General features: G+C 43.1%; 1 protein-coding gene across 1 annotated transcript in view; it reads right to left on the reverse strand.

Moving 5' to 3' along the window:
- LOC144752985 (E3 ubiquitin-protein ligase TRIM39-like) overlaps positions 1-20805 on the reverse strand; it is a 462903-nt gene that overhangs the window by 351566 nt on the left and 90532 nt on the right. The window contains exon 4 of the mRNA XM_078640794.1: positions 16689-16711. Within this exon, the coding sequence (XP_078496920.1) occupies positions 16689-16711 (23 nt within the window). The remainder of the gene's footprint in view (positions 1-16688; positions 16712-20805) is intronic.

The raw sequence follows: 20805 nt of genomic DNA on the forward strand, positions 1-20805 counted from the left end.
TATTTTTGACCTTAAGTGCCCACCTGTTGGCCCCTATGTGCCTCTAGTGACGTGGAGGCCATTAAGTTACTGTTTATGCCTGAGGACAGGCTTGCCATTCATTAACTGTTTGGACCCTGGTTCCGGCGTAGGCCTAAAGACATACTGAGTTCACCTGCGATGGCTTAGCCCTGCATAGGGGAGTCCAAGGCATAGTAAAATGCTCATTGAGAATGCTTTACTGAATTGCTTATTGAAATGTTTACCTTAATTAACAGAAATGTTTTACTAGTCTAAAGCAAGGCCTGTGCTTGCTTAATGAGATGTTGCTCTCTAGCAATGAGTAATGTTCTATTTATAAGTTACTTAATGAAATGCCTATGCCTGATTCCTTCCCTGTAATGTTTACTCCTGATTAGGGGGATGTTACCTATGATTGGGGAAGAGTTTTGAAGTGGTTATTCCTGCTTGGAACCAGGATTATTCTGAACTATAGAAGTTTTATTACACCCCTGCCCCAGTGTTATAACCTCTACTTATTTACAGGATTACTCTTGGGTGCTGAAAGGTTTATGCCTGCTTAATGTAGGAATTAGAATGTTGATCCTGGCCCGGGGGTGGAAACGCCAACAGCTGCATAATGAACTGTGTCTGCTGACTAATGAAACATTTATTCATGTTGGTTGAAAGGTGGAGCACATGCCCACAGTTATGGAGTGAGGTGCTCCTTGCTTTAAAGAAATGTTTACATTTACTAAAAGGCTTTACATGCATAAACCAAGTCTTCTAAGCCCAGGCTTGCCTGTTATAAATGGTTATCTCTGCCTTGAAGAGTTGTTAACTGTTGATTGCTGAGTAGGGGAACGTTAATGCTATAAGGATATAGTTACACTGCCTAAAGAGATATTTTATCCGCAGTGGCGTGTTTTTATTCCTGCCATAGGACTTTCATTCCTGCCTAAGGAAAAGGTTAATGAAATGTTTTACCCTCAGTGAAGTGTTTTACTTCTTCTAAACTGATTATCTCTATTGCAGGAAATGTTTTACCTGTAAGCTCCTGATTAATAGGGGAAGGCCCTGCCTGTTCAGGCATCAGGTAATAGGATGGTGTGTGATGCCTAAAGAAATACTTTATGCCTAATGAAAGGTGTTGACCTCATTTGAGGCAATGTTTACTCCTGCCCAGGGAAGGGTCTCATACCCCTGCTATAACAGAGATCTACTTACACCTGCTCAATGTAGGGATTTCTACTTCCCTGATGGAATGTTGGTGTAGCCCTGATACAGTTAAACCTGCACAAGGGGATGGTTACCTAGTTTGCAATGTTTTCTCCTAGTTAGTGCTGGCTAATGCAATGGTTAGCTGGGCCCAATGAGAAGTTCTCCCAAAAGGGATGCCCAACCTTGTTATATAAAATAATTATTCTTAATGAAATGTTTAATTCCTATTACAGGAGGAGAGTTACGTCCACATACTTTTGTGGCAAATGAAATGTTTCATATTTAAGGAAATGTTTGAACTACACTTAATGAATTTTTTATTCCTACAGCGGGGAGATGTTTCTGTTATGGAACTGTCCCTTTGTTTACCTGAGGAAATGGATATTGATGCTTAATGCAGTGTTGTTCTTATGACTTTGAGATGTATTCCTTTCAGGTACTGACCAAGAAGCAAGGCGTAGGTCGGGCCTGTGTCCCACTAAAAATGTATTTAACTATTTATTGATCCAATATTTAATATTTATTGCAGAACGGATATTTATTCATCTAATATTAATCGCAAGTTTTGAGACACATGTATTTTAAATGAATTTATGATTTCCCTGATCCTGCTCTATCTATCTGATTATTTATCTTAATACAAATCACTTGTTTTTATACAAGCTCTGGAGTGGAGTCATTTATTGCGTGCCCAGGTTTCTGTCTCAGTGTGAGTGTGTGCTGCATGATCGCTTAACACATGTGCTTTCGGATGCCTACCCGCTCATGCCATGCTACCCTAGGGGACTGGTGACCCCAGTTCCAACATATTGGTGGCGAGCGGTGGGATCCAGGACCTGTGACCATGCAGCACCCTCCATTGGGACAGGGTGCACAGCAATTGGGCTGCACAATTATTGTGTGTGCAAGCCTTAGGAATTGACCCCTCCCCTGTCTAGCCTGTGAGTGTATCAGGGCCTGTTGGACCTCATTCTGTCGCCACATCCTAGAACCTTTTTCCTGAATTATCTGAGTCCCCACCTGGCGTACTGGAGTGTTGTCAGGGGATGGGGGTGCCTGTTGGGCGGAGGGAAGAAGGAACTCCGTACCACTTTGGGGGCACGGGTAGGAGCCCACCCAGAGGGGAGAGGGGATGGGTACAGGAGGGACAGGTCACACCCAGGGAGGCGGGCACACCAGAGAACCTTGGAAGGGGGTGTGTGTCGTCAAAGAGGTTAGAGCAGAAAAGGGAGAGTGTGAGCCTTGCAATGAAGGAAGGGAAGCTGGTGCACAGGCTTCAGCTAACAGAGACAGAGCTGAAGACCATGAAATCATGTGTGCCAGGTACTTCCATGGTGGCAGCGTACCCGAGGTTCGGGGTTTGGACCAGTCACGGGGTGTAGAACCTGGACTGGGGTTTCAGGTGCAGGGATTGCCTGACCTGGAGGGTGGGGTACCAGTAACTATGGACCCTACCAATGTGACTTCCAGGGGTACCTATCCGGGGAGGAGGGTGCGGAACCCTGGAAGGGGGTGCAGAGGGAGGAAGGACTCTCCTCTGGCACCGGTCCAGCCACGGGGTTCAGATCCTGGGTTGGGTGGCCAGGTTCAGGGGTTGCCTGACCTGGCGGGAGGAATCTCTGTATTCAGAGTTCCCCCGGTTGTGACTCTCAGGGGTACTACTCCAGGTGGGAGGGTGCGGAACCCTGGGAGGGGGTGCAGGGAGAGGTAGGTCTCGCCCCTGTCACCAATTCAACTTAAGGGTTTAGACCCTAGGTTGAGGAGGAGAGCGGAAAGGGTACCACGGGCCTGGGGCTACTGCCCCCCACTCTGAGAGAGAGCAAGGGCCAGAGACATCTGAAATGTTTAGAGGTCCGTCCTGGCTGCATCTCACTGGGGAACACCAGTGGGGTGGTTGGATTAGCGAGAATGTCATGGTGGTATTGGGCCTGCGTCCACCTTTTTCCGCCCCAAGCAGGGAAGCCCATCAAGGGAATGATCGGACTACCCTGGCTTTTGGCTGGGGGGGAGATGTGTGGGACTTGGCCCTTTCCCCAGAAATCTTTCGTTTTTTTTACCCCTTTTAATTTAGAATGCCCCTATTGTAACAACAATGTATAGGCCTTGTGTAGTGAGGAAAGCCCTGTGTACTGTGAAACTGATGTTAAGATGCAGGTGTCTTATACCCCTAACATGGCTGCCACTGACCACTGCTGCTGCAGCGGGGTTAGTGGGCGCATTCTAGTGGCTAGGGCCTGGCTGGAACCCTCCAAACAATGTATCAACTTAGCCTGCCAGCCTGCCCACAGGTAGAATGGTGGAACCTCCTAGAACCCCCTGGAACCTTCTGGAACAGGTGAGGTGACACCAACTGCCACTGCCAACTGTCAACTGGCACTGTATAAGGAAAGGAAGGAAAACTTTCCTGTCAGAGTGACTGAGGGGAAGACCTGGGGAAGAACCTACGCAGGAGGATAGGCAGTGGGGGTCAGGGCAGGGTCTTATGATGCTGGAAATGACAGGGCCTAGAGTGCTGCTTTACAAGTATTGAGGCATCCTGTAACCCCCCCCCCCCACTGACCTAACCCCGCGGAAGGGAACCCCCAGGGACCACTTGAGGGGATTGGCTGAGGAGATCTAACACCAGCCACCAACTTAACCCCCTTCAAGGAAACAAGAAACCAAAGGGCGCAAGAAACATCACGCCAACAAGAAACTAAGCTTCTATTTACAAGGGCGCAAGAAACATCATGCCAATAAGAAACTAAGCCTCTATTTACAAGCGCGCAAGAAACCTAAAGCGCTAAGAAGAAATTAAATCATCACAGGACTTTTGAAGAAGCAAACAGGTATTGGCGCGGTACTGACCCTGCGTTTCCTGATGTCCCCTGGGGTCTCCCTTGCTAACCTGCTACTGGGGTGTCACCTGTCCTGTATATCTAGCGCTGCCCTTGCTGACCCTGTGAAGAGCGCTGAAGTAATGGAGGGGGTTGCTGCCTTCTGAAGCGCTATATTTGCCTGAACTGCAGCACCCTGAACTGAATGTTATTAGACCTGCTGGTCTTGCCCCCACCTCGTGTGGGCCAAAGCGCTATAGCCCTGCACCCTTCTGTCTGTGAAGCGCTAGAATCCTGGGCGTGATTCCTGCCTGAAGCGCTATATTCTGTGGTGCCCTTCAGCAGCGCTACCTGGAATGAACTGTCTGCCGAGCGCTACCTCTGCTGTGAATTGCCTGCTATATCGTAGCGCTGTGAATCCTGAAAAGCGCTATCCCCCTGAAGCGCTGTGTCACCAAGAACTTCTGTGGCTCTAGAAGTTGCTGCCTTCTGAAGCGCTGACTCCCTGCTCCCCCAACGCTCCTTTGCTGTCCCTGTGAAGAGTGCTGAGGTACTGAAGGGGGTTGCTGCCTTGTGAAGTGCTGTACCTGCAGGGTGCTATTATCTAAACCTGATTGCCTGCTGAAGCGCTGTCCCCAGCATTGCCTGTGGCCAAGCGCTGTCATGTGAGGAACTGAGGTAGTGCCCAGGGAAGCGCTGTAATTTCACTCCAAGCGCTTTCTTGAATGTCCCATAGAAGCGCTGTAATTGTGCCTCCAAGCGCTCTCTTGTAGCCCCCAGAGAAACGCTGTATTTTTGACCTTAAGTGCCCACCTGTTGGCCCCTATGTGCCTCTAGTGACGTGGAGGCCATTAAGTTACTGTTTATGCCTGAGGACAGGCTTGCCATTCATTAACTGTTTGGGCCCTGGTTCCGGCGTAGGCCTAAAGACATACTGAGTTCACCTGCGATGGCTTAGCCCTGCATAGGGGAGTCCAAGGCATAGTAAAATGCTCATTGAGAATGCTTTACTGAATTGCTTATTGAAATGTTTACCTTAATTAACAGAAATGTTTTACTAGTCTAAAGCAAGGCCTGTGCTTGCTTAATGAGATGTTGCTCTCTAGCAATGAGTAATGTTCTATTTATAAGTTACTTAATGAAATGCCTATGCTTGATTCCTTTCCTGTAATGTTTACTCCTGATTAGGGGGATGTTAACTATGATTGGGGAAGAGTTTTGAAGTGATTATTCCTGCTTGGAACCAGGATTATTCTGAACTATAGAAGTTTTATTACACCCCTGCCCCAGTGTTATAACCTCTACTTATTTACAGGATTACTCTTGGGTGCTGAAAGGTTTATGCCTGCTTAATGTAGGAATTAGAATGTTGATCCTGGCCTGGGGGTGGAAACGCCAACAGCTGCATAATGAACTGTGTCTGCTGACTAATGAAACATTTATTCATGTTGGTTGAAAGGTGGAGCACATGCCCACAGTTATGGAGTGAGGTGCTCCTTGCTTTAAAGAAATGTTTACATTTACTAAAAGGCTTTACATGCATAAACCAAGTCTTCTAAGCCCAGGCTTGCCTGTTAAAAATGGTTATCTCTGCCTTGAAGAGTTGTTAACTGTTGATTGCTGAGTAGGGGAACGTTAATGCTATAAGGATATAGTTGCACTGCCTAATGAGATGTTTTATCCGCAGTGGCGTGTTTTTATTCCTGCCATAGGAGTTTCATTCCTGCCTAAGGAAAAGGTTAATGAAATGTTTTACCCTCAGTGAAGTGTTTTACTTCTTCTAAACTGATTATCTCTATTGCAGGAAATGTTTTACCTGTAAGCTCCTGATTAATAGGGGGAAGGCCCTGCCTGTTCAGGCATCAGGTAATAGGATGGTGTGTGATGCCTAAAGAAATACCTTATGCCTAATGAAAGGTGTTGACCTCATTTGAGGCAATGTTTACTCCTGCCCAGGGAAGGGTCTCATACCCCTGCCATAACAGAGATCTACTTACACCTGCTCAATGTAGGGATTTCTACTTCCCTGATGGAATGTTGGTGTAGCCCTGATACAGTTAAACCTGCACAAGGGGATGGTTACCTAGTTTGCAATGTTTTCTCCTAGTTAGTGCTGGCTAATGCAATGGTTAGCTGGGCCCAATGAGAAGTTCTCCCAAAGGGATGCCCAACCTTGTTATATGGAATAATTATTCTTAATGAAATGTTTAATTCCTATTACAGGAGGAGAGTTACGTCCACATACTTTTGTGGCAAATGAAATGTTTCATATTTAAGGAAATGTTTGAACTACACTTAATGAATTGTTTATTCCTACAGCGGGGAGATGTTTCTGTTATGGAACTGTCCCTTTGTTTACCTGAGGAAATGGATATTGATGCTTAATGCAGTGTTGTTCTTATGACTTTGAGATGTATTCCTTTCAGGTACTGACCAAGAAGCAAGGCGTAGGTCGGGCCTGTGTCCCACTAAAAATGTATTTAACTATTTATTGATCCAATATTTAATATTTATTGCAGAACGGATATTTATTCATCTAATATTGATCGCAAGTTTTGAGACACATGTATTTTAAATGAATTTATGATTTCCCTGATCCTGCTCTATCTATCTGATTATTTATCTTAATACAAATCACTTGTTTTTATACAAGCTCTGGAGTGGAGTCATTTATTGCGTGCCCAGGTTTCTGTCTCAGTGTGAGTGTGTGCTGCATGATCGCTTAACACATGTGCTTTCGGATGCCTACCCGCTCGTGCCATGCTACCCTAGGGGACTGGTGACCCCAGTTCCAACACCAGTCTTTTGCCTTCACTTGATAGTTCATATCCTAGGAAAAGGACGGAGAGATGGGCAATTCTTGATTTTTTTTAATTGAATTTATAACCCTCAGAGGAGAAGCCCAGTATAATGGTGTTCACCCTGTTCAAGTGCCTGTCCAGGTCATCGTCTGTCAGATAGATATCATCGACATATGACAATGCCTCATCATCATAAATTTGTAGTAACTCTGTTACCCTTGCTGAGAATAACCCTGGGCTGTTCTTGAACCCTTGTGGGAGTTGATAAAAGTGACGTTGGGTCCCCATTATTGAGAAAGCTGTCAAATACCTGCTTTCAGGTGCTATGTTTTGACAAAAGAAACCATTAGAAATATCTAATGTAGTTTTATATTTTTTACGCACAATGTTATTCATTAAAGCTGTGCTATGTGCATTTCGCACTGCAAATGTTTTACAACAAGAGTTTAAGTGTCTGTAATCCCAAACTATATGATATGTATTGTCTGGTTTGGAAACCTCATGAGGTGCAATGATTCAATCACCCCTTGGTTTTCAAGTTGATCTAAGATCTCCCTGACCTGTTTTTTAGCTTCTTGCTTAATTGGATACTGCCTTTGCGCAGTTGGTTGATTTTTTAACTTGATCTTGTGGTGAGGTGAGTCCTCATCCCATCCTACATCATTTTTGTATAATACAGGGGCTTGGGCGACAGCCCATTTCCTGCCATATGTATATTTTAAATGTACTGGAACATGGTTGGAAAAGGCTGGCCTAATGATGTCTTTGCCATGTGGGCACTCCCTGACAAATTCTGGTGGCCAGTCCTGTTCTGCTAGAAGTATGTCATAACCCTTTGAAAGGTGCTCCCAAAAAAGTGATTTTACTTTTCTTGGTATTTCTCCCTTCATCAGGAGTGTTATTTCATATAACCTATGTGGATAACTAACCCTGGTGTCTACAGTTTCAACTTGAATGTCCTCATTCAAGTCCACTGTCTCCAGAAGTCCCTTCAGGTTTTGACGAGCTATTGTTATTTCTGCTGCACTGTCCAGCATATTCTGATCCCATTCTCCGTTCTTGAGTTGTGTTCTCAGAATCCTCGGCATGTCTGATCTTCAGACCTGCTACCTTCTTTTTGGAGAATTGAGGTTTTGGTTTGTTTTTCTGAACGTGTTGATCATCTTTGGACTTTACGCGTTCTTCTTTTTGATCTGACCGTCCTCTTCTTTTGGATGTCTGTGACAATATCTGAAAGGTACGAGAGGAACGTGTATCAGTATCTTGATACCTGTCAGATTTTATCAAATTATCCCTATTCCTGAGGTTATACCTTCTTTCAGAGGGCTCCTTTTGAGGAAACCTACCTTGGGATTGAGAGCGTTTCTCTTTTGAATGTTGTTTGTTATTTTCCCACTTCCTTTTAGAAGAGGTAGGATTGTGTTTAATAGAGTCCTTCTTAGGACCTTCAGACAGTTGTGGTTTAACTGGTTTCCTACCTAAACTGTCTCTACCTAATTCCTCAAAGGATTTTTCAATTAGTCTGGCTAATTCTTGTGGTTGTCCTGGTACATCAAATTCCCTTAATTTCTGGCGGATCACCACTGATGCTGCTTCTCCTTTAATATTATATAATATTATTTTTGACACCTGGTCGAAGTTTTTCAGTAACTTCATACCTAAATTCAGAGCAGGCTCTGCCCCGTATTCATTTTGAATTTGTTTCAGGACACCAGGTATTACCGCCATAGGTGGAACACCATGGGTTTTAGTGTAGATAGCAGCAAAGACTGTACCCCAAGTGGTGCAGTCTTCCAGATGTGGTGGTATCCCCATTGGTAAACAGATTGTTAGAATTCTGTGTTTGTGTTTCTCATAAGGGCCAGTATTAGGAAATATTGTTTCGATTTGAGTAATTTTTTGAGCTATCCAGAATAGAATTTGTTCACGTTTTATCGGCATTTTACCCATGATTGCGTGCAAAGACTGTGGAGTGATTTTTTGCGTATTCCCCTGGTGAGAAATTTGTCTTGTAATAGCTTTTGTTGGTTGGACTGTGAAAGTCAGCATTACATATTGAACCAATTGTCTATATATTTTGATTAACTCTTTGAGTTGAGCAAGTAATTCTACATCTGTCATTTCTTCAATGTCAGGATGAGGTGTATAGCCGGCTAAAATCGGCCATGTTGCTCCTGGTCTACCTAATTGACCGAACCTGGTAATGTGGTAATGTGATTTGAATGTTTTAGGGGGCCTTTAAACCAGAGTTCATGCTCCTGGTATGTGAGTGGAATTTCAATATCCTCGAAAGGAATATATTCCTCAGGTGGATCACCTTCTTTGTAGAAGTGAAACATTTTAGTTACTTGATGTGATTCAGGGAATACAATCCATGAGTAGAATACCTCTGTCTGGTGAGATTCATGTGCCTCTATCACAAACACTGCTCTACCACCTCTTGGTGTTAGGCCATGTTTTATATGTTGAGTGATGGCTCTCCTTAAATTTGGAGCGATGATTATCGCATATTCATCAGTTTCATTAAAACCTGTATAATCAAAAGCTACCGCTTCATGGTCGGGTACAGCTCCACCGGTTCTAGTGTTAGTTCTGTTATCTGTAGGCCTGGGCGGTAAATTCCGTTCCGCTAGCGTAATTCGCGGAATTGAGGTATTTTCACGTTCCACTGAGAAAGCAAAATTGCCCAAAATTCTACGTTCCGCAACTTCGTGAAATTTTTTGCTTGTTCACGTTCTCAAAATGCGTGTTCACTAGATATTTCCCCCAAGCACGCAAACAGTGATTGCGAACAGTAAAAAAGTTTCGCGAACAAGCAATTCCACGTGTTCGCAGAATTTCTGCATGTTTGCAGAGATTTTTTACAGTTTCGCAGAGATTTGCGTACCGCGATTATGCAAATTCCGCCCACCCCTAGTTATCGGACATTGTTTAATGAAAGTTGCAGAGCAAGTTTCAAGGGAACACAGATAAGGTGCACAATATTTTGGAACACTAATACATAGGATTTTTGTCCTACTCAGTTATGACGGATATTATCCCTACCCACTCCAGACATCTTATGGAGTATTATGAGTAGGAGTCTCTGAGAAAAGCACGACTGAGTTACTTCAGTATCTAGCATTAAATTAGTGCCTTACCAAACCGTTGGGCCGTAGTGTAGTTCCTATGTCCCTGATAGGCTTTGCGCATTGGAATAATATACACTATAGTTTTGACATAGGACTGAGGTCAGTATGTCTCTATCGAGTACATTAAACTTAATTACTTGTGTGCCAGCTAACTCACTAGAAACTTCTCGAATAAACAAGAAGGGGTTCGTTTCTGACAACCGCATAAACATGACAACTTTGCTTCCCTTAGAATCAGAACAGTCTCAGAATCGTGGAAACAATAGATAACAGTCAATCGTGCATGCTTCGTTTCTACAGAATTTACACAGGAATAGGTAGATGGGCGTTTCAATAAAAAGGGTTTATTGAACAGTCTTATTTCTCGTGCAAGAGATATGAACTGCTACAATTGTAAGACAGAATGCGAAGTATTATATGTACAGCGTTAGCAGTAAGATAGAATAATACTGCAGTAGCATGGTTTGTGGCTATGATATATATTCATAAAAATACATTCATAAATAACACAGGCTAAAATGTGAATACTCATCTGATGCCTTTAGCTAGTCCTAGCCCAGTGTACCTAACTTAAGTGTAGTATGAGGTAAGAAGTAGGTGCTGTTTGTCTATAGTCTAGTTGGGCTATAGGTGTTGCCAAGATTTGCCAAAAGTCCCTCTAGGTTCTAGTCCGCTCCACACCTTAGAATGAGTGTGGTTGGAATCTCTTTCCGGGTTTCGATCTCTAACACCCCGCAAGGGGAGTCAGAAACACTGGAACTGGATTCTCTGCGAAGAGGATGACAGTGTCTGATCAGTGCATCAGGCGGGGAATCGACTTCCTTCCGAACTTGCCGTGGCAAGCCGTGTCGTACAAGTATGCAGCCGAACCGTGGTTTGCCCTGGCAAAGGAGGGTATATTTATACCTTGAAGGTGTTTAGGAATGCCAATATTTACGTAAAAGTCGGGCAGAGGAACGTCATGAATGAACCCCTAAGGAATAGATGTTCATGCATAATAAATGAGTTCTTGGAGAAATCCATAATCCAAGCAAGGGGAAGTCCTGAAGGCTTACGAGTCTGCTTTTTCAAAGAACTCATTGTGACGTGGATGGACGGATGTAGGTGGCCATGCCTGTATTTGGTTAGCATGGATAATGCCTAAATAAGGGTAGGATTTCTATGCCCAAAGATGGGCAATGCGAATTGTGTCTATATAAGGGCATAAATCGGGAAACCTATATACGGTATATAAATCGACACACAACACCAGCAGGACCTCATCCTTGTGATGGCATTGAATTGTAGTCTGATTTGGAATTTTGTGAACCGACCTGTTAGTGCACAGGTAGGATCACAACATTCCACGCTAGTTGCTATTTGCGCTAGTATGTCGTACACCTGACCCTTTTCTTTTATTATGTTTTTCTACACAAATCGTCATCAGTCACATCGGTGTGATACATTTGTCACACCCATGAACATGATAAATTGGTCACAGGTATAATTTCACACATCCATATTAAATAGTCAAGACACTAATTTATTGTGTGTTTTATGAATTACTGTCTCTATATAAAAATACAGAGAGTTGTTCCCACAGAGATATTACTAAGGTACATTAATTCACTATTACAACTAGGTGTAGCACCCTTAGCAAGTTACTTATGATATAGGTTTGTCTCGTAGAGATCCACTATATCCTGCAGACATCCATAATCCAACAGAAGTGACCATTCACAGTGGTGGAGCCCTTTGTCACCATTTTCTCTCTTATTCATTTCCCTTTTTGCTATTTCCACAACTGACCCTCATATTCCTGTGTATGTGGTCACTGGTGGAGATCATGATCGATGCAAAAGTTCTTTGTTCCTGCTGGATTGAGAGATTAAAGGTCAGTGCATTCTGACGCACTGCATTATAGAATGTGAACTCTTGCAATACAATGCTCGACTCTTGACATGGAGTAGCCTTACAGAGAGTAGACTAGACTCTTGTAATACAACTCCTGGCTCCTGACATGGAGTAGCCTTACAAAGTGTATAGACTATTGTAGCACAACTCTTGATGTCTGACCTAGTATGGTATTACAGAGTGCGTAGCCTTCTGTAATATGATGCCTGGCTAATGGCATGGTACAGCCTTACAGAATGCAGACTCTTGTAATATGATCCATGGCTCCTGCATGATATAGCCTTACAAAAAGAAGACTTTTGTAATATGATGCCTGACTCTGTATAAGCGTAAAGAGTGTACACTCTTGTAATACGATGACTGCCTTACAGAGTGTAGACTCTTGTAATACAATGCCTGGCTCTTAACTCTACTACATCTGTCAAAAAGTCCACCTGACAATAGAATAATACTTAGACAATGAGTGTTGTAGTGCACCCATAGCAGCTATGGGCTTGGTATCAGGTGGAGGGGTAGAATTCAACCTTTCTAATGAAAAGCAATTAAAATAGAAATAAAAGAAAACAGTTTAATAAATGACAGAAAAAGTAACAAAAAAATTACAATAAAAATAACTAACATTCATAAATGAAAAGAAAAAATATAAACAAGTGAAATTATCCTCAAGCATTTAATGTATTAAACTAATGTCTCAACCATACATGCAAACCTATGGCAAAGGGACACACTGGCTGGATGCACATAATGGCTGCCAGCTAGTGCCACCTGATCTACAACAACACTGAGCAAAAAGGCATGGGCAACATAGAAGATATGCAGGCCTATGGCAAGGCACGCTGGCTCCCTACACAAAATGGCCGCAAGCTACATGCCCAACAAAAACACTGAGCAAGAAGGCATGGGGAACAAAGAAGACATAGAGGCCTATGGCAAAAGCACACTACCTACCTACACAAAATGGACACCGACCACATGGTCAGACAGCAAGCAAGGAGGCATGGCTACAACAAAGAAGACATGCAGGCATATGGCAAAAACACAATGGCTGCCTCAAAAAATGGCTGCCAGCCACATGGACACAACAACAAGCAAGAAGGCATCCAAGCCATCCTGACAAGTATATTAAATAAATTGACTGATAATCTCAAGACTACACTCGTCACATAATATCATCATATAATGTCAGCAATGATCTGATCTCATCATCAGAATGCTGCTTCCATCAAGACAATCAAATTGTGATCCTGCAAAGATTGGCATTGCAAGAGTACAACTGGCCCACATGGATGATCAAGAGATTGCAAAAACCAAAAAAAGACTGCATAGAAGTATGGTTCCTGCATTTGGGTGACCATGTGGAGAACACTGTGGAAGAATGCTCACTCTGCCAAGCATCGAGCAGGCTGGAGCTCTCTTTGTCCCTTATCACTTGAGTGAGTGCTGATTTTTGTATTTTCCCTAACAGGTGGCATGTACTGATGATCCTTTATGGTTATTCAAAATACCCAGAGATGCAAGCAAGTGGTCCGCATCAGCACAGAAAGGTCAAAAAATGTTGTATTCTACAGATAGTGGTGTCCCCATATGATGTAATAATAAAACACATTTGTATTGTGCACTTGAGAGGCCTTGTGCGAAATGCCATGGCAGTGTGATAGGAGTCTCCTGTAGTGTTCTGTGTCAATAGGATCATGTTTTTTCAATACTAGTCCAAGCGAAACAGATAGAAAAATGTGTGTCAAACGTCAATGTGGCAGCGAGTAGGCAACTTTGGGGAACAAAGATTTGTGTGTATGCAAAATGATACTGAATCCCACGGGCCGAACTATGGGGCATATTACCAAGCAATAGCGATAATTATCGCTATTGCTTGGTTAGAGACAAAAATTTACCGCTGAGCTGCAGCGATTTTTATCGCAGATAAACCTTGGTATTACCAAGGTTTATCGCAAATGCGATAAAAAACTGCCGCAATGCATGAATATCGCTGAAAAGTCAGCGATAGTCATGCATTACCGAGCTAATGCTCTTAGCCATGTCATCCAACTCCCATTGGATAACATGGCTAAGAACTGCTCAGGGCAGGGGTTAGCTTTTGGAGATATTCGCGCTTAGCGCGAATATCTCCAAAAGTTGGTAATAGGAGATAGCGATGTTAGCGACTGTTTCCAGTCGCTAACATCTTGGCACGCCCACTTTGCATGTCATTAGTGATAAATATCACTGACATGCAAAGTGGGGTCCAAGATGGTCGCTATCTCCTACTAGCTGTCGCTAACTGGTGTTAGCGACAGCTAGGTAATAGGGAGATCATTTTATCTCCGCTTTCTTGGCTTTTAAAGCCAAAAAAGCGGAGATAAACCCCCTTGATAATATGCCCCTATGACAATTCCTTAGTGGAAGTGTAACTGCATGATCACATGGCCCGTTAATCTTGTGTGAAACGCAACAGCTTTGGGATGCTGCAGTGCCCCTGTTTTACTTGCAACAAGAGACTGGATTTGGTGCACAGCTGGTGCAACACATCTGAGAGAGGCACAGAGCTTGTGCTGAGCTATGGAGTGAAGTCCAGTGGATGTTGGTGTTGTGTTGCATCGTGGTGCTAATATGGTACACACTCATTGTGTGGCTTAGACACTAAAAACAACTTTTGCAGGCTTTAAGCAGTTTTTATTTTATCAATGATGTAACCCCGAAATGGACCCAGATCCAAGGGTGACCACAGGCATCTGAAATGGCCTGACCGATGGTAGTGGACATTCACATGAGCACCATAAGTATTACATTGCTCCAAAACGTTATGAACAAACAACAACACAAGTACAGGGTAGGCTGGTTTCGTTTCAAACAGCTGTTGTTCCCGGTCACTCTAGAGCTGAAAGGGGGTGAAATTCCTCCGTAAATGGTGCCTGTGGTGATCAGACCACATCTGAGCTGCACCCACTATACTGTTCAGGTCCATTTCACTCACTTTTTCACTTGCCCCATCTGCCTTAGGTGCCTAAATCCTGTTGGTCAACGTTGTCATGTTCGGTGGTTGCCAAACTATCCGCTCCCTGTACAGGTTTAGAAGGGACTGGCAGTGTTACTGCAAGTTAGCGGTACACGGGCCAACATATTTTGCAGAGGCACTTGTAATCCGTCTGGCACCATCCTATGTCTATGTTGTCTGACAAATGTGCAGTTCCTACTGATTGGTGGAAACTGCACCACAGAATCTCACTTCACTATTCAAATCTCTAGGAGTCACACAAATTCCATATATTAAATCCCATTCACAGATAAATGTTGCCCAGCGGTAAACAGTTTTTTATCCTCACACGCCTCTGGATCTTCCTTACCCGCTTCCTTTTTGGGTTCCAACAGCCAAAGAGCCAGGTTGTCTTTGGTCCCCTGAACATTCAGCCTTGGTCCTCCACATTTTCCTTGTAAAAATGACTTGAACTTTAAATTATCATTTCACCAATCAGAGTTGAAACCATGTACAATTATTTGATGTGGTCCACCGCCATGTTGAATTAGTTCATTAAATGATCCAGAGGTTGTGTACCCGTAAAGGCTTTGTGGAGATAGTACCATTAGTTACCCAACAGAATACATCATTGAGAAGTACGATGTCTAATTAAGCCATATTAATAATGTGCTAGCAAGACTAGACAGTAGACAATCAGCACATGTGTGTGCCGCCTCAGGTTTAAGGATTGAAGTCAGGCCAGTGGAGGGTTACTCTGAAATGGAAACACTTCATGGGAAACTGATATGTGAGGGGCAGTTTCTGAAGGTAAGTTGAGAGAGATGGAGTCAGCTCTTCCCCCTTAGCCCACAGGAGGGGAGATGTGTGTGGACAGACACCCTGGTCAACGTGTGACCATGATGGAATTGTAGTAAAAAGTGGCTCTTTACCTTACTTTAGAATTGAATAATGAGAATGATCTGATGCCCCCAAACCATACCCTCTGTTTTCTAGGATATATGACATGACGCTGAGCTATTGATATTTATTGTTTGAATCTGTAGTGCTATCAACAAATGATAAAAAAAGGCATTAGAGAAAGGCTAGAAATGAGGCTTTAGAAGACACACAAGGAAGTCTCTGAGGACTTGAAAAAGGATTTGGTGCCTGGAATGAGTGGTCAGTGACCTGGGCAGAGGTTTGAGGGTTGAAATGAGGCTTCTGAAGACTCAAGAGGATGCTACAGACTGGAGGGAAGCCACTGCAGACAGGAGAGAGATTTATTAGGACTAGGAGCAAATCTGAGGATTACAATGAAGTGTATGAGAACTGGACGAGACCTCTTCTGATATGAGGGAATTTACTAAAGAAGGAGGCTTGAATGAGCATTTAACGAAAATTCAATGATGTTCGGAAGCAATGATGGAATGTTTGAAGACTGGCATCGTAGTTAAGAAATTTTGAATGAGTTTTTGCACAACTCTGAACTGTGGAAAACCTGAAGGGACTTTTACAGAATGTGCTTGCATTTTGTGTATGTTCATTGCAGTTTTCTCATGGCTTCAGGTACGTTTTAAAGATACAAATATTTTTTGTGCGGACAGCAGCTAATTTCTGAAGCAATTATTTCAGGACTTGCAGGGACTTTTTTAAATTTAAGAGAGTTTCCTTATTTTGATCAAGGACTCTGAGGGCTTCGAAGACTCAAGTTTTCAGTGGAATCAAAGGTATTTTCTTCAGACTGAAGAGGTATTTTGAGGATACAAAGATAGTTTATTTGGATCTGAAAACAATTGTTAACAGTTTGTGTGAGTTCAGTAGTGGCGTTTACACTGCAGCAAAGAGACATACATACCCCTTGCACACTGAGAGAAGGAGTATAAACCAGCCTTACCTGCTTAGGGTGCTTTTGACATCCTGCAAAATAGAGAAACAAACACAGTGAATTCAGTTTCCACAGGAGAAGATAAAGTTATTGCAATATTTTTAGGAGTGAAACACTTCAATCTATGGTTATGAAACAGTGCCTGATGTCACACGGAGACGTGTGGCTCAATGGTTAGAGCGTCAGACCCTGATGCAGAGGTCTAGCCCGGGACCAGGGTTCAATTCCCCACCTCGACGGGTCATGGGCTCAAAAATTCCACAGACCTGATAATTCTCGCCTCGGTGCCTATTCCAATCATGGAGTCCCACTCTGCAACTCTGGGCAATAGCTTGCTTAATCTCCACATCTGCCCCCACAACGCAAAGGATGCCTGGCCTCCACCTTGGGGGTGCCCAGGAGTGAAAACTTCACAGGGAAAGCCAGGATGGGTTCCACAGCGGTATTCGTACAAGCGCCTTGAGACCCTTGCAGGTGAGTAGTGCGCTATACAAGTATCAATTTACATTTTTTATTTTACATGACACATCAACTTCTGCGGTATTGAATGACTAAGCACAGAATGCGTTATTCTGAATGAGGTCACATGACATAGCAGAAACTAATATTCTGAATGGTAGCACTGTATTATTCTGAATGGAGTCACAAAACACATCACATTCTGATATTCTGAATGCGGTTATTTGACACATTGTACGAATTTCTCTACAGGGTCACATGCATGGATATAATTTAGGGGTTTCCAGGGGCCGCAGCTGCGACTTGATTGCTCCTTTGTGACCCCTGGCACTGCTTGCGTGACCCCTTGTAGCAGAGATAGCTAAATCAGTGCCAAGAAGACAGGGTCAGCTCGCACTAATGGGAGTCCTGTTCCACCTTAATTTTCTGCTAATTTTTTATTAAACTGATAGTGAATAATACTTTATTATTAGTGTAATAAAAAAATGGAGCATCAGGATCTACAACCAAAAACTTCAGTGGCAGATGCTGTAGGTAAAAAACGGGTTTAAAATGTATGCGAGTGTGTGTTTGTGAGTGTGTTTCTGTGTGAGCATGAGTGTGTAAGTTAAAGTGAGTGACAGGTAGTTACTTTGAGCCAGTGAAAGGTAATAAGTGAGAAAAAGTGAGATTGAGTGTCTGTGAATATGAGCGACTCAAAATGAGTGACAATAAAAGTGAGTGCACATGAGTGAGAAAATGAGTGAGTAAGAGTTACAGTGAATGTGAATGAGAGTGAGTGTGAACGAAGAAGAAAGAATAAGTGAGTGAGAGTGTGAGAAATTGGAATTACTGCAAGTGAGTATGAGTAAGTATGTTTTCGAAAGAGTGCGAATGAGTGAGTGTGTTAGAGTGAGCGAGAATAAATGAGTAAAAGTGAGAATGAATGATGAAGTGTGAGTGAATGTAAGTAAATGTGAGTGAGAATGTGATGTTATACTTTCTAATCTGCCATTGGGCCTTTTATACTGATGGTAATTCGTGGTTTATAATGGGACCCATGGGAAATTCAACGTTGGCATACTGGAGGCAATTGTTAGCATGACAGGCGTCTGTGTAAAATACTGGTACTGGCATACTGGAGGCAATTGTTAGCATGACAGGCACATGCGTAAAATACTGGTACTGGCATACTGGAGGCAATTGTTAGCATGACAGGCACTTGTGTAAACTACTGGTGGGGGGCATACTGGAGGCAATTGTTAGCATGACAGGCATCTGTGTATAATACTGGTACTGGCATACTGGTGGTAATGCTTAGCATAATGGACACCCATTGAAAAATACTGGCACACTTGAGGTTATTGCTGGCATAGGGAGCACCCATTGTAAAAAGCTGGCACCAACTCAATGGAAATACTTCTTGGCATAAGGGAAGAAAACCATGGAATCAGCAGCGGCCTGTGCATGTAAGAGTGGAGGGGCGTTGGGGCTGGGTTGGGGGGGATTTGACAGACGACCACAAAGGAAAATGAAATAATTAATTAATTATCCCTTTCTGTCGTCTGTCGAAATCCTCCCTCATCCAACCGCACGGCTCTTACCTGCACAGGCTGCTACTGCATGCAATATGGAGGGGGGTGCAACCATAACATAATTCTAGCCCTGATGTACTAGATGAAATTTGACCTAAGGGTAACATAAGGTATGTGATGGCAGTAATTGCAAAATTCTGACACTGGGATATTGTAGGTAATATGTGACATAAAGGGGCACGCATTGCATATGAGGGGCACCCCTGACAAATTGCAGGACTGGGCACAATGGAGGTGATTTGTGACCTAAGGGGGCATTCAAAGCTCATTCTGAAAACAATAGGGTGAAGTCGTTGGTAGGGTCTGGTTTCATTGGCTTGTCACACCTTGAAAGTACTTGAATATAAATGAGTGCCCTTTCAGAACCACTGGCTCTTTAACAAATGTGTGCGAAAATTGTGCTTTTTTATACACTATTAGCTCTCATTTTTTCACAACATTTCTCAGTGGGAGAACAGCACCCCCCCCCCCCCGAACCCATGAGACAATGGTTCACTACAATTCAGGGTAAGTATTACAACCCCCAACAAGATCAAGTTACCACCTTATTATAGGTGGTTTCTTCTAGAATGTCCATTTGTCTGTGTTGTGTAATACTAGCCATGCAGTTAATACAGAACTACAGTGATATCAATTATTGTTATTGTATTTCTATCTAGGACCCTAATTCAATATTCCTAATTTATGCCCTTGTTTGGCTATAATAAATAATATCCTTATAAAGGCATAAGAATCATATCCATATTTAGTTGTAGCCCATGCAGTCAAATTAGGCAAGCCTACTTCCCCAGACTCCTATAGAGTACAACGCGTTCTTTAAACAAAGCAAACCTCCAGCAACCTGGGAAATCCCCATGCTTCTGTTTTGATTTGTCCTAGAACTCCTGTGAGCACTGAAAGAACGGCCAGTTCTTAGTGACATCTTTATTGACGTCTTATGTCCAACCTTACGTCAAACCCGGCACCTTTCAGGTATAAATATACCAACAGTTGCCTTAAGCAAACACACGTGGTTTCGAGCAGAGCGGCTATCTCCTTGCCCGAGAGCCCAGCTGATGCGAGAGCCCACGGACGCCGCCCCTCCCCTTTGACGCACTGAGAAAGACGCTGTCTTTTTCTCCAGCCGAGAAAATCCAGCTCCGGTGTTTTCAGCCGCCCTTGCAGGTTGCTGGGATATCGAGTCCTGAGAAAGAGATACCAGACCTCCTGCTTTCTATTACCAAGGTACGGAGCTGACTAAACCCTAAAGAGAATTCTTGACTCAGATTCTTGGCAAAACCAACTTAACTTAAACTGCTACATATTTACTCCTTCCCACGTATTAGGCTTAGGTCAAGTACACCGGGGTAGGCGTATTTAGAAGCACCAGTTGAGTACGTTAGTCAATGTATTCAAGTATGTATATAGTTTATCCATTTTAAAGTATCATATGGCTAAGAAACCATATCAATGCTTTTACAGTATTATTTTATAATACTCCTTTTACTGTACGCACTTTACTTTATAAGAAGTATTGCAATTGTGGCAATTCATTTCTCTTGCATGAGAAAGAAGACTGCTCAATAAATAACACCTTTTATTGAAAACGCCCGTCTCTCTATTTCTCTGCACTCTGGTGAAACTAAGTACGCACAATTGACTGAGTGAAATAATTGTCTATTGTTTTCACACGACTCTAGAGATACACTCTTATTCTGAGGGAGCAAAGTTGTCATGTTTTAAGGTTGTCAGAAGCTAATCCCTTCTTGTCTATCCAGGGAAGTTAAACTCCTCCTTGTTTATTCGAGAAAGTTTCTAGTGACCTCTGAGCTAGCTGGCAAAACTAATTAAGTCTAATATAGTCAGTAGAGACCTAGTCGACCTCAGTCCTACGTCTACACTGCTGTTTATATTATTCCAATGCGCAGAGCCTATTGGGAATATAGGAACTACACTACATGGCGCCCAACGTTTGGTAAGGCGATAATCTAACGCAACACACTAAAGTAACTCAGTCGTGCTTTTCACACAGACCCTTTTTCCCGCAAATACTCCAAAAGACGTCTGGAGTGGGTAAAAGGTTAAAATCCGCCGGAACTTAGTAGGATGAGAAT

This window comes from Lissotriton helveticus, chromosome 5_1, assembly GCF_964261635.1.
Source record: "Lissotriton helveticus chromosome 5_1, aLisHel1.1, whole genome shotgun sequence".
Classification (NCBI taxonomy): domain Eukaryota; kingdom Metazoa; phylum Chordata; class Amphibia; order Caudata; family Salamandridae; genus Lissotriton; species Lissotriton helveticus.